The sequence below is a fragment of the Aotus nancymaae genome, unplaced genomic scaffold (assembly GCF_030222135.1).
Source record: "Aotus nancymaae isolate 86718 unplaced genomic scaffold, 86718_ANA_hifiasm-v0.15.2.pri h1tg000108l, whole genome shotgun sequence".
Taxonomy (NCBI): domain Eukaryota; kingdom Metazoa; phylum Chordata; class Mammalia; order Primates; family Aotidae; genus Aotus; species Aotus nancymaae.
The window spans coordinates 18,355,259-18,383,246 of record NW_026988523.1 but is presented as its reverse complement, the minus strand read 5'-3'; the positions used below and the strand labels follow the sequence as shown (position 1 = coordinate 18,383,246).

Below are 27,988 nucleotides of genomic sequence, written 5' to 3'. Positions count from 1 at the left end.
CCATTCTAGAGGATGTTAAACGTCTAAACGAAAAACTTAAAGAAAGCAATACAACAAAGGGTGAACTTCAGTTAAAATTGGATGAACTTCAAGCTTCTGATGTTTCTGTTAAGGCAAGTAACAGGTGATTCCTAATGCATAAACTGTATTTTTAAATTAAAACTCACCTGAATTAAGTTTCAAATATAGGCAATAAAGTAAGAAGCTGGATTTTGGCCGGGCGCGGTGGCTCAAGCCTGTAATCCCAGCACTTTGGGAGGCCGAGGCGGGTGGATCACGAGGTCAAGAGATCGAGACCATCCTGGTCAACATGGTGAAACCCCGTCTCTACTAAAAATACAAAAATTAGCTGGGCATGGTGGCGCGTGCCTGTAATCCCAGCTACTCAGGAGGCTGAGGCAGGAGAATTGCCTGAACCCGGGAGGCGGAGGTTGCGGTGAGCCGAGATCGTGCCATTGCACTCCAGCCTGGGTAACAAGAGCGAAATTCCGTCTCAAAAAAAAGAAAAAAAAAAAAAAAAAGAAACTGGATTTTTTGTTTTTAATGTCAAAAAATTAAGCATTAGGACAATTCTAATTCAACTGTTTAGCTTATTTGAAATTTAAGTTTGTTACAGTTCTTAATGTTTTCTAGTTAAGAATCTATGCAAATACTTAATTTCTGTTTTAAAATAAAATTCTACTTGTGTCCCTTAGTTATAGAACAAATCTTTTGAATAAACATATATCATCTTTAACTGTAGATGTTACTTTCTTGGATTTCTTTAGTATCGAGAAAAACGCTTGGAACAAGAAAAGGAATTGCTACATAATCAGAATACATGGCTGAATACAGAGTTGAAAACCAAAACTGATGAACTTTTGGCTCTTGGAAGAGAAAAAGGAAATGAGATTCTAGAGCTTAAATGTAATCTTGAAAATAAAAAAGAGGAGGTAAATTAGTAAAATTGTATTTTCCTTCATGTTGGGTATAACTTACATTTCTGTGTCAGTTTATTAAATATGTATTCAATAGTGTGTACTTGATTAATTGTAAGAGTAGGGGTTAAATGTTAATAACCCATTAACATTTGGCATAGGAAATCAACCAATTGCATCTAAATAAAGAATTTAAGATAGTCTTTGTCAAAACTGGATAGTAACTGCTATCTTATGATATGTCTTTCCTAAAATACATGTTTAAGAAGTGGTGTGTGCCTAAAGAAATAATGGTAAGTTTTTGTGAGCTAAATGTAAACACGTTGTTCTGTAAGCAGTTATTCTTAATTTTCTTACTCATATTTTAATTGCTTTTTCAGCTGGGGACGGGGAGTTACTCAGCTTTTTCTTAGCAGCATGAACCTCATATCAGAGTAATTTCAGTTAATATAACATCCTTTCCTCCAGCTCTGTTATTTGTTTTTAGGTTTCTAGACTGGAAGAACAGATGAATGGCTTAAAAACATCAAATGAGCATCTTCAAAAGCATGTGGAGGATCTGTTGACCAAATTAAAAGAGGTATAGATGACCATTAAATTTTTTTTTTATAAAATATTAAAGCACTTATGAAGCTGTTATTTTACAAAATAATGTCATGTTTTAATCTCTTTAGCCCCGTAAAATGGTGAGAGTACTAATTCCATGTGCTGTAACTAGGCTGTAATAGAATCAGAAATAGCAATTATATGTTATATCCAAAATACTATCTAAAAAATGAGGGTTGGTTAATTTTTTTATTGTTTAATTATTCTACTTTGAATTTAAAATATCAGTAATATTTTATCCTTAATTTATCTTGGTCATGAAGACTGATTTGAATTTGAGTGTTTTAGTTTTTATCTCTTACTTTACAAAATGGAATTTTTCATCTTGTCAATTGATAAGTATTCTAAATTTAGTTGAAAGTAGACTGCTATAATTGGGCTATCTTTTTCAGGCCAAGGAGCAACAGGCCAGTATGGAAGAGAAATTCCATAATGAATTAAATGCACACATAAAACTTTCTAACTTGTACAAGGTAAATACGCCACCACACATGTGAGTATCTAAATGTTGGATTGTTGACTTAGGTAACTTTTTAAGATTAACTTTTAGAGTGCTGCTGATGACTCAGAAGCAAAGAGCAATGAACTAACCCGGGCAGTGGATGAACTACACAAACTTTTGAAAGAAGCTGGTGAAGGTAAATGCTTTCAGTTATGGGAATGTTATTTTTGTTATTACATAGAAGGCATTCTTTTTCTTTTTACCCTTGTTTTGTATAGATTATTGAATTTAGGTGTTAGACTTTATTTGGGATGGAATTAGGTACAGAAGAAAGAACTTTGGATTAGGAAATTTGGAATTATATCTTAAGCAAATGTAAGTCCTTTATATATTTTTGAAAATATAGACAGCAGGGGGTTTTTTGCTTGTTGTTTTTCATCTAATAATCTTGTATAATTTCCTGATTTCTAATGAGAAAATTTTCTTTTCTGAAACATTTACTCTGATTATGTTTGAATACTCTTTCACTTCATAAGTAAGACATCCTCTTTATCATTTGCGTTTTGGAAAGTCTTTTATTTCCTTAAATTTTTACTTTTTTCAATGTAAGATATTTATGGTCTTTTCCAATAATGCCCTTTACTTAGAATTAAAGATCGAAATTGAAATCAAAGTTAGACCTAGAACCACTTTTTACCCTTTGAGTTTCCTTATTTTCCTTGTGGGTAAGAGACATCAAAAGGAGAAATACTCACCAGCCAAGACAATTCCAAAATTATAAGTAGAGCAAGAACTTTCAGTAGATAATGTCACCTGTAGCTTCTCTACAAATGTAGTATTGTCTGCTGAGGTGAGAAGTGACTGATCTGGTGTATTTTGTAAACTAAAATTTTAACTATATGTTTGAATATTTGGTCTTTAAAATTGTTTTTAGCCAACAAAGCAATACAAGATCATCTTCTAGAGGTAGAGGAATCTAAAGATCAAATGGAAAAAGAAATGCTCGAGAAAATAGAGAAATTGGAGAAGGAATTAGAGAACGCAAATGACCTTCTTTCTGCCACAAAACGTAAAGGTATGGCTGATAATGGTTGTTAGTGGCTTGAAATACTATAGCTTTCCTACATGAAAGTCATTTAATTTCACTAATAGTGTTTCTCTGTCATGCTGTGATGTAGGGAAACTCCATCAAGTTACATTGTTAGAATTTGTTTTAAAATTAATGGTCTGTCTGTATCTTTGCAGAATTAAGTATCTAAGTACTATTTGATCACACACTATTTTGTGAATTCCCAGATGATTGCATGATTTTTAGAATTAGATGTGTTACATGACTTTTTGATGTCATATGTTAAAAATGTTTATAGCAATCACTATATAATGTACAATACATGTGACTTATCTTGAAAAGCTTATTAATGGTTTGTAGTTTGGAATTTTACAAATTCCAAATTATATGTTTTGACACAAGGGGCCATATTATCTGAAGAAGAGCTTGCAGCCATGTCTCCTACTGCAGCAGCTGTAGCTAAAATAGTGAAACCTGGGATGAAATTAACTGAGGTAAGATTGATATTAAATCTTGTTATTTTCCTTCAGGAAAGGTATACAAATCTCTCTGAAATTTAATTCTCTCAAAAATTGTTTTGAAAATCATCTTATAATTAATGGATTATTCTAGGAAAGTCTTTCTGTAGTTCCTAGTTCTGTGTATCTAACATATAGTAAACATTTCTGTGTTGTGTAAGTGTTAAAGAATGTTTATTATGAAACTAGATAGACTACATATTTGTGTTGTTATGGTTAGATTTCAAACAATCCTTCTTCTGCTTTCAGCTCTATAATGCTTATGTGGAAACTCAGGATCAGTTGCTTTTGGAGAAACTAGAGAACAAAAGAATTAATAAGTACCTAGATGAAATAGTGAAAGAAGTGGAAGCCAAAGCACCAATTTTGAAACGCCAGCGTGAAGAATATGAACGAGCACAGAAAGCTGTAGCAAGTTTATCTGTTAAGCTTGAACAAGCTATGAAGGTTGGTTCCATTCCTAAAATTTAGCTGTGGTAACGATACAAATGAGAAATGATTTACTAGATATTTTTTTATTAGGTGATTGAGTCAAAAAATCTAAATATGATTTTCAGTAAATAAATTTTGAAACTTCTCATTACATTGTTAACACTGCTAATCACAAAATGTTCTACCTTTATTTAGCAATTTTTATTTATTTCACAATTGGTATTTAAAATTGTGAAAGCATTTTAACATTTTTTTAATGCATTTGATATGTTTTCCTTAGGATTCTCAACAAGAAAATAATAGCCAAATCTCCTTATACATTTCTTCAAATTAATCTCTCTGTGTAATAAAACTCTCCTATTTAGTGTAATAATTCTTTATCAGACAGTTGCAAGATCCTGCCTAGAAATAATGATACTGTTTGACCATAGGTAGAGCTCCTTTTTTCTACCATTTCACAATTTGGCATTTTGTTATTGCTTTTTTGCTTATTAAAAGTGTTAAGGAAATTTATAAAGATTTTTTCTTCTTTTTAAGAGATACTGATAAAAAAAAGTTTATATTCTGAATGTAGTACAACTATTAACATTACTAAGGGAAATTGTCAAGATTGCTTGAACAAGTTTTATGGAGGAAATTCAGCTAAATGAATTTACTCTTCTAAACTGATAAATTGTTTAACTTTTTTGGAGAAGACTATAAATATATCCCTATTTGAAAATTAAATCTCTGTTGCTGTTATAATTAGCAGTCAGCTTAAATCCAGGTACCTTATTATATTAACTGGTCTTTTTCTTCTTCATCAAATGATGTCTAGCAGTCTCGCCTGATTGGGAATATTGGCTTTTTTACTAGCAGTGTAGTTTGCAAAGAGAGCCCTTGGGTCAATTAGAACTTCCTTGAATTTTTCTCTCTGTTGAAAGTGAGAGTTTTACCTGAAGCTTTTTATTGTCTGAATAAGAAATGATGTGTTCAAATTTATACAGAACTTATTGTTTAGTGGTTACTGTATTATGTAGAATATTTTCCGTGTATAGGTTGATTACTGGTGGTATTTGAATATTGTGTATTTTTATTATTTGTATAAATCCTAGAAGGAAGTACAAAATTTTCACTTGAATTTACATTTTAAAGGAGATTCAGCGATTGCAGGAGGACACTGATAAAGCCAACAAACATTCATCTGTACTTGAGAGAGACAATCAAAGAATGGAAATACAAATAAAAGATCTTTCACAACAGGTTAGAATTTTGTTTGTTTTCTTAGTTTTTAAAACCTGACTGTCCAGTAATCTTTGAATCTGTTTGAAGGTATCTAAGACAGAACTACCAGATATGAAATTCTAATTAATTCAGAATAGTACTCGAGCGGAGTTGTAGCCTCATTATTTCTTTTCATAGCCCCTCCCTTTTTTCAAATTTTTGATAAATTTTTAAATGATACTTGTTGGTTGCAATAAACGAAGAAGTAATTCAAAAATAAATAAAAGCGTTGTCCAACTTCTACCCCTCTAACCTCTCAAGTCCCAGAGTGTAGCCTATACTAATGGACTGTTGTGTATTTTTTTACATCCTTCTCTTTATATGTATATATATGAGCATATATAAGCATATGTAAGGATTGTTTGATTTTACTGAAATAAAATTGGACTGTATGCATTACTCTACCACTTTTTTAATATGCAAGTCAATAAATTTAATGTCATTCATATATTTTACCCTAGTTTTTATATGTATGTACATATGCACAACACGAATGTAAAAATTTCACATGAATGGCATTATATATATGCTTTTTGTTTAAATGTCTATTTTTCATGCTCTGCCCTATCATATAATATATACAAAAGCACACACAAAATTTATCTCTGTGGGTTTTATTTAATCATTGTTTTACAAAAAATGAAGCCATGTTTGGGAATTGTAATTTGGCTACCCTTTAATACATAATAGCCTTCATTACATACTTAAAAGTAATTTTATTCTATTAAAATTTGATTGCTTAGATTTTAATATCTAAGGATGCTTTGTTTTTAAAGATAATTTGAGGTAGTAAAAGTTGAAGATTTTTTTAAGTAATGTGTTAGTTGAAAAACTTTAGTTCTAAACATTTCCAGAATTAAAACTAACAATATTTTATAACCTATCAAAACTTTGTTTTTAGATTAGAGTGCTTTTGATGGAACTTGAAGAAGCAAGGGGTAACCATGTAATTCGTGATGAGGAAGTAAGCTCTGCTGATATAAGTAGTTCATCTGAGGTAATATCACAGCATCTAGTATCTTACAGAAATATTGAAGAGCTTCAACAACAAAATCAACGTCTTTTGGTGGCCCTTAGAGAGCTTGGGGAAACCAGAGAAAGAGAAGAACAAGAAACAACTTCATCCAAGTAAGCAGTTGAATACCTCAGCTTGTCTGGTCAACATTTATAAAAACCTCAGCTGAGCTCAGTGTCTCATGCCTGTAATCCCAACATTTTAGGAGGCCTAAATGGGGGATCATTTTAGCCCAGGAGATTGAGACCAGCCTGGTTGGATGACGTAGTGAAACCCTGTCTCTCCAAAAAAATTAGCTGGATATGGTGGCACTTGCCTGTAGTTCCAGCTACTCAGGAGGCAGGCTGAGGTGGGAGGATGACTTGAGCCCAGGAGGTTGAGGCTGCAGTGAGGCATGATCATGGACTGCACTCTAAGTGGACGACAGAGTTAGACTTTGTTCCCTGCGAAAAAAATCTATATGTCCCTAACAGTGCTAGATACTTGGGATATAGTGATTTAGGGAGGAAAGAACTGAGCAACAATGCCAAAACAAAAAATTTCTGCTCGAAGACCTCAGTTAATGGATAAGACAGATATAATAAATAGATAATAAAATTGATAGGGAAGTAGACAATTTCCATTCAATGTGATTAGTGCATCTGTAGGAGCATAGAGGTAGAGGACCTGTCCTAGATTTCAGGGAGCAGGCTGGCTTCATGGAGAAACTATGTAAGAATCAGAGATTTTTTTTCAAAAACACGTATAATGCTAGAAGAGGAAGAATGGCTAAGAAACCAAGTAGACTAGAGTTGGGAGTGAGTAGAACTGATTTAATTTTTACAAACAAATTTTTCTGATTGCATTGGTGAGTACCTGAATCCTGTGTGGTGGGGATTTAAAAAGTAGTTCATAAAATATTTAGCAGAAGGAAAAAAGGATGAGAGAGACAAAAATGGTATGCTTAATGGAAGACAAAGATACTTCGTTAATTAAGGTAGCAATTACAATCTGCTAACTCTCAGTTCAGTCCTGTGAAATAGGCTGACTTTTTCTACAGAATCACCGAACTTCAGCTTAAACTTGAGAGTGCCCTCACCGAGCTAGAACAACTCCGCAAATCACGACAGCATCAAATGCAGCTTGTTGATTCCATAGTTCGTCAGCGTGATATGTACCGTATTTTACTGTCACAAACAACAGGAATTGCCATTCCATTACAAGGTAGGTTGTTGTAAGTTATTTTAAGGAATAATTTGGAAATGTATATTAAGGGATTCATTTTGCAATATAAGCAATAGCCACTGTAATGATGGTGGCTTCAAATTTGACTACCATACATGATTGCTTGTAACATTCCATCAACTGTGAAACATACCATTATTTTATGTATCACTAAGAAGAAATGCTTTCTATTGTTGAAAAACGTGCATCTTAGAATCAATGAATTACAGTATTTATTTTGGTTATGTTTTAATAACCAAAAGAAATAATATGTTTTAATAATCAAAACATAATTATGGATTATGTTTTAATCCATAAATACTGAATTATCTCTAATAATAATCAAAAACAATCTTAATACCTCGTTTAGTGGATTCCTTATTTAAAAACTTCTATAATCTTATTTCAACAAGTGTAGCTTGTTTATTTGGTGATAATGTATTGCAAAGAAATATTAGATTTAAACTGATTTATGAAAGCCAACAAAGCATTTTATTAGTCTTTTTACTTTCCTGAAGCTTCAGGCTTAGAGGATATTTCTCTTGCATCAACTCCAAAACGTCCAAGTACATCACAGACTGTTTCCACTCCTACTCCAGTACCTGTTATTGAATCAACAGAGGCCATAGAGGCTAAGGCTGCCCTGAAACAGGTAAAGATCACACCTTTGTCCTGGATTAGGTTTTTAGAGAACACAGTGTGTCGTCGTCTCGTAATCTCCAATATTTAGTTGCAGGAAATTTTTGAGAACTACAAAAAAGAAAAAGCAGAAAATGAAAAAATACAAAATGAGCAGCTTGAGAAACTTCAAGAGCAAGTTACAGATTTGCGATCACAAAATACCAAAATTTCTACCCAGCTAGACTTTGCTTCTAAACGGTAAGTTTTCTTTTGTTTAAAATTAAGTCTAAACGTTATACTTTACAGTTCAAATCATTTAAATTCAAGAGCTAATTTGCAATAGTGTTGCTTTTTTGAAAACCATGTTCCAGAATGAGAACCTCTAATAGTTCATTTTTTTATATTGATTAATGATTCTCTGGGCAGTGCTAAGGGTTTAGCTTGTTTAGTAAGTTGAGGCTGGGCACAGCGGCTCACGCCTGTAATCCCAACACTTTGGGAGAATGAGGCAGGTGGATCATTTGAAGTCAGGAATTTGAGACCAGCCCTAACATGGTGAAACCCCGTGTCTACTAAAAATACAAGAATTGTCTGGGCAGTAGTGGTACGTGCCTGTAATCCTGCGCACCTGTAATCCCAGTTACTTGGAAGGCTGAGGCAGGAGAATCACTTGAGCCGGGGAAGCAGAAGTTTGGTGAGGCGAAATCAGACCACTGCACTCCAGTCTGGGTGAAAGAGTTAGACCCTGTCTCAAAAAAATATTAAGTTGAGGGAGGCCGAGGCGGGTGGATCACGAGGTCAAGAGATCGAGACCATCCTGGTCAACATTGTGAAACCCCGTCTCTACTAATACAAAAAAATTAGCTGGGCATGGTGGCGCGTGCCTGTAATCCCAGCTACTCAGGAAGCTGAGGCAGGAGAATTGCCTGAACCCGGGAGGCGGAGGTTGCGGTGAGCCGAGATCGCGCCATTGCACTCCAGCCTGGGTAACGAGAGCGAAACTCCGTCTCAAAAAAAAAAAAAAAAAAAAAAAAAAATATTAAGTTGAAGTTCATGTGGGGAATGTTGGTAGTTTTCCTTCCTGAGACTGAAGGACTTGTTTCTGTAGGACTTAATTCTTTTATAAATGCACCAGATGATGAAAGAAATGGGAGCAAAGTTTACTCCACCTTTTCTAGGTAGAAGAGAAGTGAGTGCTATGTAATTTTAGGAAAATTAATTTTCTTGGTTATATCCAAAGAAATAATAATAAATATTTCATGGTTATTTGTTATTAGATTCATTGAATGCTTGTTAGTTTAGCTTGTTAGGGCAACATTTATTTTTATATAGTACATGATAAAACTTTCTGTTTTATAGCAGGCAGGATATATTGCAGGCTGTTACCCCTATACATCTAATAGTTCAGCACTCCCAGGTAAAGCACTTTGATACCTCTAGACAGCCATTATCTAAGCTTTCAAGCACACAAGAAAATAAAAGATTATAGAAGAAAAGATTAGCAAAAATCCATTACTAACCCTGTATACTATCTTAATTTGCATACTGCATTATAGTGGGTGTCTGGTGTTATCAACATTGTATTGGCATTATTTTCAATGTAATTGTTCTTTTAAAAATAAGATTAAAAGTTACTTAGCATGAAATACTTTGCTTATTTAGTTCAAATTTAGAATTTGAACCACTAAATTTGGAATTGAGAAAAAAGAGTGAAGGTTTTGCCTTATTACACAAGACACTTTTTCATAAATCATAAAATTAGCCCCTTTCCCATTTAGGAAAAAAAAGTGCAGCTTCCTGCCAGTGTTCATTTAGTTTTATGTAAACATGCTGTTTGAAGTTGAGGCAAATGTGACTGATTTTCAGTGTGAAAATAAAATGTAAAAACTGTTCTTGGAGTTGTTTCTAAACAGAACTTAATGTAACAGAAATGAGTATGATGTTACATTAGGATTAGAGACAGTATTCTCAGGACAGTTGGGGAAATGGGTTAAGCTGTTGCAAAATTTCTTCAAGGAATTAAGCTAGGATATCATTTCAGTTGCTTATCGAATGTTTTTTTATATAAGTTATGAAATGCTGCAAGATAATGTTGAAGGATATCGTCGAGAAATAACATCTCTTCATGAGAGAAATCAGAAGCTCACTGCAACTACTCAAAAGCAGGAACAGATTATCAATACAATGACTCAGGACTTGAGAGGAGCAAATGAGAAGCTAGCTGTCGCAGAAGTGAGTCCAATATCCCTTATCTGACTTCTATTATGAATTGCATTTGACATTTCCTTTGTTTTTACTTTGAATTTTACTCACTGATATGACTTAAGTATTTAAGAAATTTGTAGATTAAACCAAGTAATTAATACATAGTTTGCAAATAGCCAGTGTGTGTTAGTGGGGTGATTGTTTCTATTAAGATAGAAGAGGGAAAGGTATTTGTTTTTCTGCTGGACTAAGATTTACTCGCAAGTTCAAAATAAATTTGTAGGTTAGTGTTTGATTATAACAGAGACAAATGAGTGTGTTGTATTCATTCTTGCTCATCTGTAATAAAAGGCATATAAAGACTACATTGCATTGAATTTGTATTTCTGAATTTTAACTTGAATATAGATGTCCCTTTGAAATTAACCATACTTCCAACTGAATAGTTCTGTGATGATAAATTTTTTATACAGGTTTTTTTATTCAATTATCTCTTCTGTCTTTGATCATTACTTATAAGCTAAGTATAGTTGTCCCCCAATTTACCTGTGTATAACAAACTCAAGAGCTAGTATATAATTTGCCTACGTTGAGACAGTCATGAGAGATGGGTTGCTTAGGACTTGAACCCATGTCTTATAATTCTCTTTTAGGCTATATTCTTTATTTTTATCCTGCTTCAACTCCATTGTGAGGAACAGGCATCAGCACTTTTTCAAACTCGTAGAGTGAATTTTATGGTTAATAATTTATATGAATCATGTGTATAAATATGAGTACTTTGAGAGTATTGGTTTTCAAAACACTCTCCCTGGTCCCCTTGAGACTTAGAGTATACTCTTGGGGTTGAGGGAGGGAGAAACTTGAAATAGATAAGTCATCACTTTCAAACAGGTACTTAGAAACCAGTTTGGATTCCAAAACTTGCGTAATTTAGTAGTACTCAGGTATGACTATAGCAGTCATGCAGTTCTGCTTTCTAACTCATGCATATTAAATTTTTCTTGCTGTTATTTTTTTAAAGTCTGGATTGTTAGAGCAAGGAACCGTAAGTATTTGTAGTAATTGAAAGATTTTTTTCTTTGATTATTCCCAGTAATTTTTGCTTCATATTTTAGCACATGAAACTAAATTTCCTATTTCCTTATACAATGAGGAGGTGTAGTCTCTTAAGTAGCATTAAAAATATGTAGTGATGTATGAATCATTTTAATTTTACAATCTTAATACTTTTGACTCCATGATTTTCAGCATTTTTTATTTCACTTGTACTTAAGGTAAGAGCAGAAAATTTGAAGAAGGAAAAGGAAATGCTTAAATTGTCTGAAGTTCGTCTTTCTCAGCAGAGAGAGTCTTTGTTAGCTGAACAAAGGGGACAAAACTTGCTGCTGACTAATCTGCAAACAATTCAGGTAACCAAATAAAGAGCACATGTAGAAAAAATTTGTAAAAGTTAAATTTAGATAATTTTATTTTTGTATCCTCTCAATTACCTTAATTAGAAAATTTATCCAACACTTTTGTCATCCATTATGATCATAGAATTTTGGAGTTTATTAAGACATTTCAACATTTTAAATAAAACATTGAAAGAGAATTGATTGAAACCATACATTGATACGTTTGGTCCTCAGGCTGTACTTACAGTGTTCTGTGCAGTTTTACCATTTATAAGATTAATTCTGTGGTTTATATTTTCTTTAAAAATTTGGGAAATCTTGATGATTATAATATGTTCCATCTCTTTTCTGTATAATAGATATTTTAATATGAAAAACGCCAGAATACTTTCTTGGTAAATACTCTAGATTTTAATTTCTTCATGTAGAAATGGGTTGTAATACAGTAATTCTCTCTTCCCTTCAATTTTTATTTTTTTTGTATTGCCTTTTTCTTAAACATAACCAAAAATCTTTTATTTCAGGGAATACTAGAGCGATCTGAAACAGAAACCAAACAAAGGCTTAGTAGCCAGATAGAAAAATTGGAACATGAGATCTCTCATCTAAAGAAGAAGTTGGAAAATGAGGTGGAACAAAGGCATACACTTACAAGAAATCTAGATGTGAGTCTATCAGAGTTCTGAATTTCTGTAGCGTCTTTATATTCTGTAATTAATCTGGTGTGTGGACAGTCTGCCATCCAAGATGAAGCATGATTCTGAAAAACTTTCTTACTAAGTTTTTCTTGCCTCACTCTATACCCAGTAATTTTTTCACTGGGTGCTATGTATTGTGAGTTTTACCGTGTTGGGTGCTGAATATTTGTATTCCTTTAAATCTTTTTGAGCTTTATTCTGAGACGTAGCAAAGTTAATTTAAAATGGTTTTGATTCTTTTGCCTTTTGCCTTTTATGATGTATTAGGTGGGCCCGGAGCAGTGTGCTTTCTAGGACTGGTTATTCCCCACTACTGAGGCAAGACTTTCTTGAGTACTGGTCCCAATGTCCAATGCAATTATGGGCTTTTTTAGTCTGGCTGCTGGGAACAGACATTATTCTTGACTTTCTTTGAGTGCCAGGTATTCTTTACTCTGATTCCTTTGGACAGTTCTTCTCCTGTCTAGGGTAAGCTCCTTACATATATGCAGTGATCACTACTCAGGTGAATATTTAAGGAGGACCCTCTGTAGAGCTCCAGGGTAATGTGTATGCAACTCTCCTCTCTTATATTCTGTCTTACAAATTTGAGCTGCTTTAGTCTACTGGACTCTCAGAGCTATGTTCTTATTCACAGAGTCTCCTGGCCTCTGCCTCATTTCCCCTGCCTTGTGTTATAGCCTGGAAACCTTTAAAACTGTAAACCACTGCAATGTAAGGTTCACCTCTTGTTTTCCATCTCAGGGATCTCAGTTGTTTGATGAGTTTTGTCTGGGTTTTTTTTTTTTTTTTTTAAGCTGTTTCAGGTGTGAAGTTGTAAATCTGTTTTCTGTTACTCTCTCTTGGCCAAATTCCAAAGGTCTATAAAAAGATATTTAGGAATCTCAAGAGTGTTACAAAGGTTAATGTATTTTGTAGGTTCAGCTTTTAGATACCAAGAGACAACTGGATGCAGAGACAAATCTTCATCTTAACACGAAAGAACTACTAAAAAATGCTCAAAAGGAAATTGCTACATTGAAACAGCACCTCAGTAATATGGAAGTCCAACTTGCTTCTCAGTCTTCACAGAGAACTGGTAAAGGTAAATAAATAAGTAAACCAATATAATTGGAAATAAGTAAGTTGTTCTTTAGGTTTATAATATATCCAGTAAGTAAATAGCCTTATTCTTTGTGAATGCTAATAAAATGAAAACAAACAAACAAAAAACAACCCTTTATATAGTGGTGCTCAGTTTTGGGCTTAAACTAATAAATTTGCAGTCTTAAAAGATTTAAAATAATTCTGCTTGGCATTGATCATGCTATGCACCCAGTTTTCTATTTCTTGACACTATTTATTGATACTTTAAAAACTGTTCTATAAAAAGAGGGTTATTCGATTTTTTAACCCGGGCCCCTTTGAAATGAGGTTACTTACCAAAACTACAAGGATAAGGTTCTCTTAAAGAAATAGTTGATTTGTAGTCTCCTGTAAAGCAGTATTCACAATTTTTGCTTATTGGTAGCCTCAGGTCAAAGATTTGTTTCATTAGATTTTATTTCCTTTTTCAAATATGCTGTTTGAAATTCAAAGCCTTTGTGTCTCGGTAATCTTTTTATATGGTTTTATTTCTAAATAGAAGGGAAATAGACTTTCTAATTTACACAATTTTTTCAAGCTATTGGGCAAAAGCAGTACACATTCAGTAGAAACTACTTCAGTACAGTATTTGTTTAGTAAATTATATGAGATATTCAACACTTCATTATAAAATAGGTTTTGTGTTAGATGATTTTGCCCAAGTATAGGCTAATGTAAGTGTTCTGAGCACATTTAAGGTAGTCTAGGCTAAGCTATAAGCTAAGCTATGGTGTTCAGTGAGTTAGGAGTATTAAATGCATTTTCAACTCATGATAGTTTCAAATTATGATGAGTTTATCAGGATGTGACCTCATTGTGAATAGAGAAGCATCTCTCTATATATGTGCCTATATACAGACACATAAATATCTGATCCATATAAATTATAGGTATATAATTATCTAGTAGTCCTTAACATCATGTGATAAAACATTCTTTCCAACTTGTAGTTTTCTATTTTATGTACTTCAGATAAAAATTGGGCCAAATTTCAGATTTAAGATTTAGTGTTTTAGTGTAAATAATGTTTAATGAATTAAGAATTCTGTCATTTCTTTATATAGCTATCTCAGTTTAATGGAAATATTTGGTTGTTCTCTTTTGAATATTCTTTTCTTAATTTTCGTAACAGTAGATTTCAAATATTAATAATTGAATTTTTTGTTTTTGAGAAGTAACATAACCAAGTACCTGTTTTTATTTTGGTATTCGGCATGGATTGAAATACACTTTCTAAATGGTTAAATATATCTATATTTGAACCTTAATGCTAATTTCGTAAATTCTTTATAATAGTCATCTCAAATACTATTAAAAATGTTAATTTTAACAGAGTTGCTGTATCTTTTAGGTCAGCCTAACAACAAAGAAGATGTGGATGATCTTGTGAGTCAACTAAGACAGGCGGAAGAGCAGGTGAATGACTTAAAGGAGAGACTCAAAACAAGTACTAGCAATGTGGAACAATATCGAGCAATGGTTACTAGTTTAGAAGAATCCCTGAACAAGGAAAAACAGGTATGTATAATTCTGAATTCACAGTTCAGTCTGAACACATTTGTTAACTCTGTTTTTATTAATTAGAGGACTACTTTGTAAGGCACTGGTATGAATTAGACCAACGTCATTGCTTTTAACCTCATGAAAATACTTGAGTCTCATAAGCCAAATAAAACAAAAACACGAAAAATACATGAAGCAAGGAAGTTATACTTGCTGTAGGAAAGGTACATATCAGATATTGAGGAGAATGAGAGGTAGGGAATGTTCTTTGTCTTTTGGGTATGCATGGCTTCACAAGACAGATGGCATTTGTGCAGATAGAGCCTTGAATGAAGGTATATGCATAGGCAAATATAGTAGAAAGGTATTTTTATGTACTAGGAACCCTCAGGCATGGTAGCAAGGCTTCAGAAGATGACAATTTGTAAAGTGAATAGTGAGGGGATACAATTACAAATGTAGTTGAGAACGAAATGTGAAAGATTTTGAACATCATGTTAAATTATATTCTGTAGGTTTATTAAGAGCTACTGATTTTTTTTTAACATGTCACAATTAGATTTTTTTTTTTTTTTTTTTTTTTGGTTAGAAAATTAATTTGGTGGTCAGGCACAGTGGCTCACACCTGTAATCCCAGAACTTTGGGAGGCTGAGGCAAGTGGATCATTAGTTCAGGAGATTGAGACCATCCTGGCCAACATGGTGAAACCCTGTGTCTACTAAAAATATAAAAATTAGCCTGGTGTGGTGGCACACGCCTGTAGTCCCAGCTACTCAGGAGGCTGAGGCAGGAGGAATGATTGAACCTGGGAGGCAGAGGTTGCAGTGAGCCAAGATTGTGCCACTATCCAGCCTGGTGACAGAGCGAGACTCCGTCTCAAAAAAAAAAAATTAATGTGATAGATTGGAAGATACAGAGTTCATTTTGAAGACTGTATCAGTAGTCTAGGGCTGCAATTTTAAAAGATCTTTTTGTGGTTGACGTCACTGTAAGAAATCGAAATATGGGAGGAAAATACCTTTCAGTTCTAGAATAGTTGGATTTGGCAAGTAGATGCGATGATTGAGGGAGAAATGAGAGATTGGAAATTTCATTTCATAAGAGAAAAATGGCCAGTAGCCAAGTTAAGGCTAAGGTAAATACTTGTGGATTTATATGGTGTTTTTGCTTATTGTTGAATCTTCTAATCACCTTTGATGGATTCTTTTTCTAATATAAAGCAAGCATTAATTTTATTACTTTGCAAATTAGTTTTGATTTGGAGAAAGTAATTGTATGCTTTTAAATGTATATAATTTTCATATCCTACTGTTTGTAATATGGTGAAGGTAACAGAAGAAGTACGTAAGAATATTGAAGTTCGTTTAAAAGAGTCAGCTGAGTTTCAGACACAATTGGAAAAGAAGTTGATGGAAGTAGAGAAGGAGAAACAAGAACTTCAGGATGATAAGAGGAGAACCATAGAGAGCATGGAACAACAGGTAAATCGGTTATTAACCATATTAAGGTTTTTTTGGTAAGGATTTGGATTATTTTAACTAGGTTGTTAGTTGCCATTTAGTTCATCTCAACAAATTTATTGGACACGTAGACGAAATTAGTTTTATGTTTTACTCTTTTCTGTACATCTATATACATTTCTCTTTGAAACTTTTAGACTACTTTACAGAAATGGGTATCAGTGGTTCTTTTGTTGTTGTTGTTTGTTTGTTTGTTTGTTTTTCTAGTGTCACAGGAAAGATCAGTGATTCTTTTTAAAAGCCCCTACCTGAGACTTGACTTTTGCAAACATTAGTTAGGGAATGGATATAAAGGTGGAAAACTGATTATGTCAGGGTGTATTTTAAATTTAGCAGCAGTTTTTTGGGCTAATTAGATCTTTAAAAATGAGACTTCAATATAGTAATATATACAGTATTTTCTAAGTAAGTTTGAACTAACTTTGTTTTTAATCTTGTTCTTTCTATGTAGTTATCTGAATTGAAGAAAACACTTTCTAGTGTTCAGAATGAAGTACAAGAAGCCCTTCAGAGAGCAAGCACAGCTTTAAGTAATGAGCAGCAAGCCAGACGTGACTGTCAGGAACAAGTAAGTTGTGCTCTTACAGCCAGTTACTGAGAAATGAGCTTTGATCCTAGAGAATGATTCTTAAAGTATATTTATGCACTGTGAGAACTGGTGGACCTTACAAAAGTTCCAGATTATTTCCACTTTTGTGGAACTTAGATAAGACAAACTGAAAAGTATTGATGAAGGCTAAAAATAAATAGTGCAGTGTTCATTAACAAAGCAGTCTTGGCAAGTGGAAAAAAATAAAAATAGGAGTAGGAAACTAAAATTTGTACTTGCTCTCATTTGGGAAAATTATTTTATTATTGTCCTTCACTAGATCTGGTTATAAAATTATAGATATAATTGAGTAGCGACAACCTTTTCTTAACAAGAACCTCTTGATAACATTTTTAATGCAATACTGAGTTTGCAGAGATATCTATATACTTTTTATAAAATGTTAAACATTATTTTGAGTTTATATATGTACATGCACACACATGTTGAAGGTTTTTATAATTTTTTATGAACAAGAAATGATAAAACAATTCAGGAGTGGGAGTTACTAAAATGGTAGGATGGGATAGGAGTACATGTGAGGATATTGGTAATGTTCTTATTTTAAGTTGGGTGGTATGTGAATAGCTATTCATTTGGTTACTGTTCTTTATTGCTTATATATGCGTAACGTGTATATCAGTATTTTAAACTGCAATACAGGGAAGAAATGCTTCAAAGTAAATTTCATGAAAATCAATTGATCTATAATTTAGTATTTACATAGCTGAGTTATGTGTAGCTTCTTATATCAAAAGGCTTGTCCAAATTGCTAGTCTTCTAAGTTTTACTTCTGACAGTTTTATAATATTTCATTAAGTAGCTAAAGCATTACCTTTTAATTATGTTCTACATTTAGATTGTCTTATTTAAAAAGTCCAATGTGTATCTTTTCCAAAAGTACTAACTAGCTTTATGGATTTTTAATCTTTGGTATCAATTGGGAGATAATTTTCTTATAGGCTAAAATAGCTGTGGAAGCTCAGAATAAGTATGAGAGAGAATTGATGCTGCATGCTGCTGATGTTGAAGCTCTACAAGCTGCGAAGGAACAGGTTTCAAAGATGGCCTCAGTCCGTCAGCATTTGGAAGAAACAACCCAGAAAGCAGAATCACAGTTATTGGAGTGCAAAGCATCTTGGGAGGAAAGAGAGAGAATGTTAAAGGTATTACTGTAAATCTGAATAGAATGTTCTGGAGAATTGAAAGAGTTGTTTGTTTTATTTTTTTACAATTTTTTATTTTTTGAGACGCAGTCTAGCTCTGTTACCCAGGCTGGAGTGCAATGGTGCGATATTGGCTCAGTGCTATCTCCGCCTACCGAGTTCAGGCAATTCTCCTGTCTCAGCCTCCCAAGTAGCTGGGATTATAGGCATGAGCCACTGTTCCTGGCTGAGTTGTTTTTTAAAATGTGCATTGGAAAATTGGCTACTCTGATAGACTCTTGGCTTACAGGATGAGGTTTCCAAATGTGTATGTCGCTGTGAAGATCTGGAAAAACAAAACAGATTACTTCATGATCAAATTGAAAAATTAAGTGACAAGGTCGTTGCCTCTGTCAAGGAAGGTGTGCAAGGTCCACTGAATGTATCTCTCAGTGAAGAAGGAAAATCTCAAGAACAAATTTTGGAAATTCTCAGGTAAATCATATTCTTACTGCATTATTTCTGTGGTATAACAACTATGAAATGAAACTACAAATGCATAAATTAGAGAAAATGATTATACACAATTTTGATATAAAGCTCATTCTTTTATTTGTCAAAAAACTATAACTTTTAACATTTAGACATATTAAATAAGTGACTATAGTTGAATCTGAGAGATTGGAAACTAGAGCAGTTTTCTCTTGAAAAAGTAAAAATCAGATCATTTTAGAGATAAACATTCTAAAGCCATTGTCTGTAATAAAAAATAGAAATGCATCTCCCATTATTATTTATTATTAATGAAAACATTTGCAATAGTTATTAAAGTGGGTGCTTTTTGTCATCTTACGAAGTTATCCAAGTTTTGAAATGTTGGCTTTTTAAAATTCACTTAAAATTTTAATATCATTTTTGTAGGTTTATACGGCGAGAAAAAGAAATTGCTGAAACTAGGTTTGAGGTGGCTCAGGTTGAGAGTCTGCGTTATCGACAAAGGGTTGAACTTTTAGAAAGAGAGCTGCAGGAACTGCAAGATAGTCTAAATGCTGAAAGGGAGAAAGTCCAGGTAGGTATACTAAACTTTAAGAAAACACTTGTTAAATAAAAGAGAAGCACTCATTTATATCTCTACCATTTAATGTAATGTAAAATTTAACTTGAAGTAAGCGTTCTTCTGAACTTGTAAATTTATTAAGCATTTGCTAAATACTAATATTAAATATAGTACTTAAAAGTAAAGGCTTAGTTACTTCATCTGTAATATTAGGATAGTAATGAGGATTAATTGAATTTGTGTACATGAAGCATTTACAAGCATGTATGGTATGTAGTGGGTGCTTAATAAATTCCAGCTATCTTAATTTATTATAGTTGTCATGGTTTATACATGTAGATGGCCATTCTAGGATAAAGTGATTTAAACTGCTATAGAATATCTTTCTCAGCCAAGGAGCAAAAAGTAGTAAAAACTGACAACCAAAGGAAAAGGTGTGATAGTGAAATGGATGGTAATTAACAAGCTTGACTCCTTACCCCACACTACCACCAAAGCTTATTGTTCAGTTACTTCATTCTTAGGAACTACAGTAGTATACGCCCGCATCTAGAAGGAAGCAAATTAAGATCTTGAAACATTTACTTTCTTTTAACTGATAAGTAGTTAAAATGACTGTTAAAGAAGAAACCATTGAACAGGGAAAAGTAAATAATTAAGTTTATGGGATTTATCTGTTCAGCAGAAGCTAAAGGTTCCAGAATAACATCCTGTTTAATTCACATATATCTCACCATGGAAATAATAAATAGAACCTTCAGTTCAATGGAGTTAATACTTGGAGGAAAAGGAACAGAATCAGAGTGTCTAACAAAGATTGCATATTGTTTCAGTCTTTTCTGCTTTTTTTATTCCTTTGGGCTATAGAAAGTAAATACTAGAAAATGCCCGTCCACAAACAAGTTCTTAGGGGGAAAACCAACTCTCAAATACAGGAAGAAGAGAGTCAACAATTAACATAAATTATATAAAAAATAGTATAACGTCTGTCTAAGCATGAACGGTGTAACATGGCAACCATGAAATACGCCATAGCTTTAAAAATAATGGGGAAAGAAAGTGATACCAAGTGCAGAAGATGGATAATTATACCCTATGAGAAGGAAAAAAGTTATTCACAGATAGTTCAGTAAAATTGCTCATAACCAAAGTGATGAAACAGTGGATCAAAATGAAGAGAGATTTCCAAACAAGAGGGAAAAAACAGCATTAAAATAACAACATTTTAGAACTAATAATGGAATTCAGTGCAGCAAGAAAAATATAGATGCAGAAAGATACAGATTTGGATTGATGTTTTTACCTAATGTTAATACTGTTTATTTGTTGGTGGGATTTGTAGCATCTTTTCACTTTTTTTTTTTTTTGAGACGGAGTTTCGCTCTTGATACCCAGGCTGGAGCGCAATGGCGCGATCTCGGCTCACCGCAATCTCCGCCTCCTGGGTTCAGGCAATTCTCCTGCCTCAGCCTCCTGAGTAGCTGGGATTACAGGCACGCGCCACCGTGCCCAGCTAATTTTTTGTATTAGTAGAGACGGGGTTTCACCATGTTGACCAGGATGGTCTCGATCTCTTGACCTCGTGATCCACCCGCCTCGGCCTCCCAAAGTGCTGGGATTACAGGCTTGAGCCACCGCGCCCGGCCCACTTTTATCTTTGTACTTCTTGAATTTGTTTAAACTCTGCAGTTAGCATACCTCACAGAAAAGTAAATGTGAACTTTCAAAAATGTTAGTTCTTAAAGTTGAAACTTAAATCCTCTTTGTTGTAGGGGAGATTTGAGCTCATAGGAACAGGTAGACTTTCAACTATTGTTAGATGTTGATGTGTATATGTATTTAAAATGTTTAGGTAACTGCAAAAACAGTGGCTCAGCATGAAGAACTGATGAAGAAAACTGAAACAATGAACGTAGTTATGGAGACCAATAAAATGCTGAGAGAAGAAAAGGAGAGATTAGAACAGGATCTACAGCAAACTCAAGCAAAGGTTTGTTGCTTGGTTATCGAGAGTGGAGGCATGTTATTTTTAATAATAAATGAATTTTTACATTTGTTGTTAAAATAATATTGGCACTATTTTCAGGTGAGGAAACTGGAGTTAGATATTTTACCCTTACAAGAAGCAAATGCTGAGCTGAGTGAGAAAAGCGGTATGCTACAGGCAGAGAAGAAGCTGTTAGAAGAGGATGTCAAACGTTGGAAAGCACGTAACCAGGTAAATGCAGTTAAACCATTCCAAAACAGAAACATGTGTTTTTAATAATAGGGGAAATTTAGGGGAGTAAAAATATTTGAGGAACTAGTGAAAATTATTGTTTATCAGTGAAAGTCTAATGTTATTAATAGGTGTAAATATGTGACAGATGTTAAACGTACAACTCAATTTATAAAATGTTTTGGTTACATCTTATAATTTCTAAAAAGCAGTTACTTTATTTTCCATAATTTTAAAGTTTTAGGCTTTCATTTTATCTACTAAAATACTTTTATACATGAAAGTAGAAATCTGAGGCCAGACATAGTGGCTCATGCCTGTAATCCCAGCACTTTGGAAGGCCAAGACGGGAGGATTGCTTGAGCCCAGAAGTTTGAGACCAGCCTGGGCAATGTAGTGAGACTCCATCTCTACAAAAAATTAAAAATTAGCTGGGAATGGTTGTGCATTCCTGTAGTCCCATCTACTTGGGACGCTGAGGCCACAGGATCACTTGAGCTCAGGAGGTTGAAACTGTAGTGAGTTGGGATCGTGACACTGCACTCCAGCCTGGGTGAGAGAGGGAGACCCTGTCTCAAAAAAAAAAAAAAAAGAAAAATAGGAATCTGTATAATTTATTGAATTTACTGAAGCACTTTAAAAAGACTTGTTCACTGGTACATTTTTAGGTAGATGAAACCATGTAACATACTGTGGTTAGAAACTCTAGCTCCTTATTCAAAAGGTTAGAAATCTCCCTTGCATGTAATAATTATATGACTTGGGAGAGTTTCTTAACTTTTTGGAGCTTCAGTTTTCCTTATCTGTAAAATGAGGGAAACTCTTACCACCCTTCATGTGATAAAAATTCAATAAATGTAAAGCACATTACCTGGCATCTACAAAATGTGTGTTTAGTTTGTAATGCATTATCTATATTTTTTTCTTGTAAATTTCACTTCAGTGAAATTAGGTACTTAATATTAAAAGTTTTGATTCTTTGGATCCCTTTATTTGGCTTCTTTGGAACTAATATGAAACATTTATTCACAAATATGAAAAAATAATGAGCAGTTAATGACATTTGTTTTTTGAGTTTTTTTCCTTCCATTTTGGCTAGACTTCTTAGCTAAAAAACCAAAGCTTAGTTTAATCTTAGTATCTTGTAGTTCCATGCTTGATCACTTTACATGCAGGACACCTAATGTAAACATAATCAGATATTCTGCCATTTTCTTATAGCACATTTGTTTCATAAAACCTAAACAAAATCAAGTATGCATTTCTGTTATTCTAGCATCTAGTAAGTCAACAGAAAGATCCAGATACAGAAGAATATCGGAAGCTCCTTTCTGAAAAGGAAGTTCATACTAAGCGTATTCAACAGTTGACAGAAGAAATTGGGAGACTTAAAGCTGAAATTGCAAGGTATATGGAAAGGAGCCTTAAATCATATATAATATATAAAATCTTAAAGAAATTTATTTCACTTATTTATGTGACTCCCTAAGTGCCTGCCTCCTGGTTTTAGAAAGAATGGAAAGTGCTAGAGGACCTGTATCCGACTTCTCTCTACTTTGTAGAGTCAAGCAAACAGTGATTTAATATTATCCCTTTGTATATAAAGTACATATACGAATATTTTCATTATAGATAATTATTTCTCTGTATTTCATTTTTTAAAGAGCTACTCAATAGAAGTCTAAAGCTAACTTTAAACCTGTCAAATCACTTTTACAAGTAGGTTTTTTTGGTTGTTGTTTCTTTTGGTTAGCTTGTATTTGTGACTCTATAAGGGAAGTGGGTTTTATTGTTTTGGCTTTTGTGTTCACTTTTGTGGAGAACAGGGTTTCTCTCTGTTGTCCAGGCTGGTCTCAAGCTTTCCTCCCTGCCTCCCTAAGTGCTGGGATTACAGGCATGAACCATCATGTCTGGCCAAAGGAAGTTTTTAAGTCTAATATTTTCTTACCTGAACTAATAGCAAAGTATTTCCACTTTAAAATTAAGAAATTAAATATTAAAATAAGTGTTTCTGTTTTACCTTTTTTAAGCTTTAGTGTGATTTGTCCATATCATGGCCCCATTTATACATTGCTGTACAACTTACAGATTTTTGTCATACACACACACACACATATATTCTCTTTATAGCAACAGTCTTAGTATAATAAGTAGGAGAGTTATTTTTTAATCTTACAAATGAGGAAGCTGGTGGCTCATACCTGTAATCCCAGCACTTTGGGAAGCTGAGGCGGGCATATCACCTGAAGTGAGGAGTTCGAGACCAGCCTGGCCAACAAGATGAAACCCCGTCTCTACTAAAAAATAAAAATCAGCCAGGTGTGGTGGTATATACCTGTAGTCTCAGCTACTCTGGAGGTTGAGGCAGGAGAATTGCTTGAACCCTGGAGGCAGAGGTTGCAGTGAACTGAGATCGCACCACTGCACTCCAGCCTGGGCAACAGAGTGAGACTCCGTCTCAAAAAAAAAAAAAAAAATGAGGAAGCTGAGATTCAAAAAGATTGATTACCTAAAGTTACAGAATTAACCCATACCCTTAATTCAGGCCATCTGATTTCAAGCTCAGTTCAGGGTATAGTACAGTGATTGGCAAACTGTAACCCATAGACCAAATGTGGCCCATGATTTGGTTTTGTACAGCCTTTAAGCTAAGAATGATTTTTATATTTTTAAAGCATTGTTTTAAAAAAAAATGTAGCAAAGACTGTGGCTTGCAAAGCATAACATATTCTGTCTGGCCCTTTACAGAGAAAATTTGACAATACTCAATGCAGTAGAAAGATCCAGGTTTTGCTCTCAAGCAATTCTGAATTAAAATCTGGGTACCGTCACTTGATTTTACTTTGTAAAATTGTGTGTTTTACTTGACCATTGGTAGCTCTGTGTTTCTCACCTCAAATGTGCGTATAAACCTATGAAATAAGATCTTTCTGAAGGGCTGTAAATTCATGAGGTCTTACCTTTTGAAGTATATGGGTATTATTTAGGATTTTCAAATTAAAAAATGTTATTAAAGCAATATAATACAAAGTTACATTAAACTTCAAAATTTGAAAAAAGTCTCATGTATTTAATCTTTCTTCTTTCCCCCATTTTTTAAAGATCAAATGCATCTTTGACTAACAACCAGAACTTAATTCAGAGCCTGAAGGAAGATCTGAATAAAGTAAGAACTGAAAAAGAAAACATCCAGAAGGACTTAGATGCCAAAATAATTGATATCCAAGAAAAAGTCAAAACTATTACTCAAGTAAAGAAGATTGGACGTAGGTACAAGACTCAGTATGAAGAACTTAAAGCACAACAGGATAAGGTATTTTGAAGAAGCTTTTCTTACAAAAAAAGATGAATGTTACAAAATCTTATTTCTTTGTAATTTAGAATATTACTAACTTTTAGATACTAAACTCTTGTGTAAGCATATATGGTATGTTTATTTAAGATTAATTCTTTACTATGTCTGAAAATGCATTATAAACTCAGAGATTTTGGTAAATACTAGATGTTTTAGTTCAGTTTTCACCTTTCAAATATTCTCCATTTTCAAAACTACGTTGTCATAACTCATTACTAATTAGAATTGTGTATCTTAAAAAATGATGACTGATCAGATTTTGTATAGTTTTAAATAAGTTGCTTATGTTAACCACCTATCAAAAAAAATTCAGAAATCATTATTTTGAATCTAAATATTCTTTTTACTTCCTGAAAGTAAGGAATTTGTATGTTGACAATTATGTATTTATTACATGTTGGATTAGAAAATAAATGTAAAGAAAAAAATTCACAATTCTTAGTACATTAGTATGCTTTTTCATACATGTAGGCGATGTGTTCTTCCAAAGAAATAATATTATTTGCTGATATTGTTTTGTAGTCTGCTTTTTTCACTTGATTCATTATTATGAAAATACATTTCAGTGTTGAAAATTTAACTATAATGTGTTATTTTGTAGCTTTTTAATATTCAGTTATATGGAAAACGATAACTAGTTCCCTATTTTTGGAGATTACAATTGTTCCATAGAAAATTCAGTTTTGAATACCTTAAAGGATAAAATTTCTTTGCAAGCAGTGATTATTTTCTTAGACAAAATACAAATATATAAATGTATTATTACTGTTTGTTGTCTTAGGCTTTGGAGACATCAGCTCAATCCTCTGGAGACCATCAGGAACAGCATGTTTCAGTCCAGGAGATGCAGGAACTCAAAGAAACGCTCAACCAAGCTGAAACAAAATCAAAATCACTCGAGAGTCAAGTAGAGAATCTGCAGAAGGTAAGAGTATGAGAACAGTAAGTTACCTCTTCCTAATTCTTTCCTGTTTTACATCTAAAGAAATATATGTCAACTAGTGACACTTCCTCTTATCATGTGGGAATGGATGCATTTTATTCTTTTGACTTTGAATGGCTCATGGGTGTAAATAGTATCTAATCATCTTCAAGTGTGCATTTAGTTGGTCTGACCACCATTTGTATACTTACACTTCCATTTAATCTACAAAAAAGCAAATAAGTTATAATTTAAGTTGCTAGCACATACAGTTTATATTGAAATGATTGAATTCCATGGTGAATACTTTGTTTTCCTTTAAAAGACATTATCTGAAAAAGAGACAGAAGCAAGAAATCATCAGGAACAGACTGTGCAACTTCAGTCTGAACTTTCACGACTTCGTCAGGATCTTCAAGATAGAACCACACAGGAGGAGCAGCTCCGACAACAGATAACTGAAAAGGAAGAAAAAACAAGAAAGGCTATTGTAGCAGCAAAATCAAAAATTGCACACTTAGCTGGTAAATTTCTGTTTAAGGTTTGAACTTGGTAGTGAAAATTATGTGTTACAGGCTTAAAATTAAATGGAATAGATAAAAAACAAAAGGTACCTACAATGAAGGGTATGTGTGTGTTTGCGTGCCTTTGTGTGCTTTAAATATTAGGAATATTTAGTTGGACACAAGGAGCAGTTCTGATTTTCAAGTGATGAGGGTGTCCTTGATATATTTGTGAAATTTTTCTTAATTGTTGGCTAGCAGTATATAATGGAGTACTGCTATCATTCTGCTTTCATGTATAACAATTCTATCTTGTGACAGAGATCCTTTGAGCCCAGACCATGCTGCCTAGACACCTTATGTAGGCTGCATAAGGATTTTTATCAGCTCAGGGATTTCTTTGTGCCTGATTTGTTGGAGGTCTTCTCTGGCTCTTCAGGAAGAATATCGTGAAATTTATGAAAAACCTAGTTCTTCAAGGCTCAGGGCTTTATTCAGCCTTGCCTGTCAGTCTGCTGAGTAGTTAAATAAAATAAAATCAGTTGGGTTTTGTTACAGACATTTTTTAAAAATGATCTCTAAGACAGTGTTCTAACAACTTACTTGATTTTAAAAGTTCTTGAATTATTTTTAAACAGTGCTGTAGATTATATGAAATAAAAATGTTGCAATTCATAATAATGAATGATACATGGAAATATAAAAGGGCTTCTGCTAGCTAGGATCTTTAGCTTTTTGAGATTTTAGTTAGGAAAAAGTAAATTTTTATGTTGGAGTAAGTATATTTTATATTCTAGTAATAAGTTAAACATGAATGTACTTAGAACTTTGCTCATTGACATGTATAGTGTATTATAACTGATGTAGATGTTATGGTAGAATCTGATGTGACTGAGTGCCAACTAAGTGCATAAATGTTGTTTTAAATATTTGATTATAATATTACCGTAATCACCTGGTTACTTCTTTAGGTGTAAAAGATCAGCTAACAAAAGAAAATGAGGAGCTTAAACAAAGGAATGGAGCCTTAGATCAGCAGAAAGATGAATTGGATGTTCGTATTACTGCTCTAAAGTCCCAATATGAAGGTCGAATCAGTCGCTTGGAAAGAGAACTCAGGGAACATCAAGAGAGACACCTTGAGCAGAGAGATGAGCCTCAAGAACCTACTAATAAGGTAATTAGCTAATTCTGCTTAAGTAACAAATTATTTTTATTTGTACATTTTACTTAAAAGTGCCTGGTGCTATAGAAGCCTTAGAGTGAATTTTGGCTAAAATTCAACATAGAATTAACAATAATGAAATCTTTTTTTTGTGGCATTTTCTGTGATTTCTTATGGGCTAGGAACAACAGTCAAGAGCTTTCTCTTTATAGGTCCCTGAACAGCAGAGACAGATCACACTGAAAACAACTCCAGCTTCTGGTGAAAGAGGAATGTGAGTTTTAGTTCTTTCATAGTCTTTTTTCTTTTACAGTTCAGGGTATATCTAGTGCTCTTTGGGGAGGAAACAGAAATCTGTGTATGCTATTATAAAAACATACACTAAAGAGTTATTTTCTCTGCAAAACTGTATCATGTATTTGCCAACTTGTTTTCAGCATACTTTCAGTCCTGTCAGTTCGAAGCTTTGTGATAGAGAAAATATCTCTCATCTTTT

The 27,988-nt window shown here is 33.4% G+C and overlaps 1 protein-coding gene across 2 annotated transcripts in view; it reads left to right on the top strand.

The window, feature by feature from the left end:
- TPR (translocated promoter region, nuclear basket protein) overlaps positions 1–27,988 on the top strand; it is a 66,580-nt gene that overhangs the window by 10,250 nt on the left and 28,342 nt on the right. For both annotated transcript variants that reach the window (XM_012444396.2, XM_012444397.2), the window contains exons 5-35: positions 10–113; positions 768–932; positions 1,405–1,497; positions 1,916–1,996; positions 2,074–2,161; positions 2,900–3,040; positions 3,437–3,528; positions 3,802–3,999; positions 5,119–5,226; positions 6,149–6,375; positions 7,302–7,465; positions 7,984–8,117; positions 8,196–8,344; positions 10,156–10,318; positions 11,569–11,703; positions 12,216–12,356; positions 13,308–13,473; positions 14,866–15,032; positions 16,347–16,499; positions 16,990–17,106; positions 18,090–18,293; positions 18,583–18,767; positions 19,194–19,341; positions 21,182–21,319; positions 21,416–21,547; positions 22,824–22,954; positions 24,650–24,860; positions 25,684–25,827; positions 26,150–26,348; positions 27,299–27,504; positions 27,705–27,766. In XM_012444396.2, coding sequence (XP_012299819.2) covers positions 10–113; positions 768–932; positions 1,405–1,497; positions 1,916–1,996; positions 2,074–2,161; positions 2,900–3,040; positions 3,437–3,528; positions 3,802–3,999; positions 5,119–5,226; positions 6,149–6,375; positions 7,302–7,465; positions 7,984–8,117; positions 8,196–8,344; positions 10,156–10,318; positions 11,569–11,703; positions 12,216–12,356; positions 13,308–13,473; positions 14,866–15,032; positions 16,347–16,499; positions 16,990–17,106; positions 18,090–18,293; positions 18,583–18,767; positions 19,194–19,341; positions 21,182–21,319; positions 21,416–21,547; positions 22,824–22,954; positions 24,650–24,860; positions 25,684–25,827; positions 26,150–26,348; positions 27,299–27,504; positions 27,705–27,766 — 4,546 coding nt within the window. The remainder of the gene's footprint in view (positions 1–9; positions 114–767; positions 933–1,404; positions 1,498–1,915; positions 1,997–2,073; positions 2,162–2,899; positions 3,041–3,436; positions 3,529–3,801; positions 4,000–5,118; positions 5,227–6,148; positions 6,376–7,301; positions 7,466–7,983; positions 8,118–8,195; positions 8,345–10,155; positions 10,319–11,568; positions 11,704–12,215; positions 12,357–13,307; positions 13,474–14,865; positions 15,033–16,346; positions 16,500–16,989; positions 17,107–18,089; positions 18,294–18,582; positions 18,768–19,193; positions 19,342–21,181; positions 21,320–21,415; positions 21,548–22,823; positions 22,955–24,649; positions 24,861–25,683; positions 25,828–26,149; positions 26,349–27,298; positions 27,505–27,704; positions 27,767–27,988) is intronic.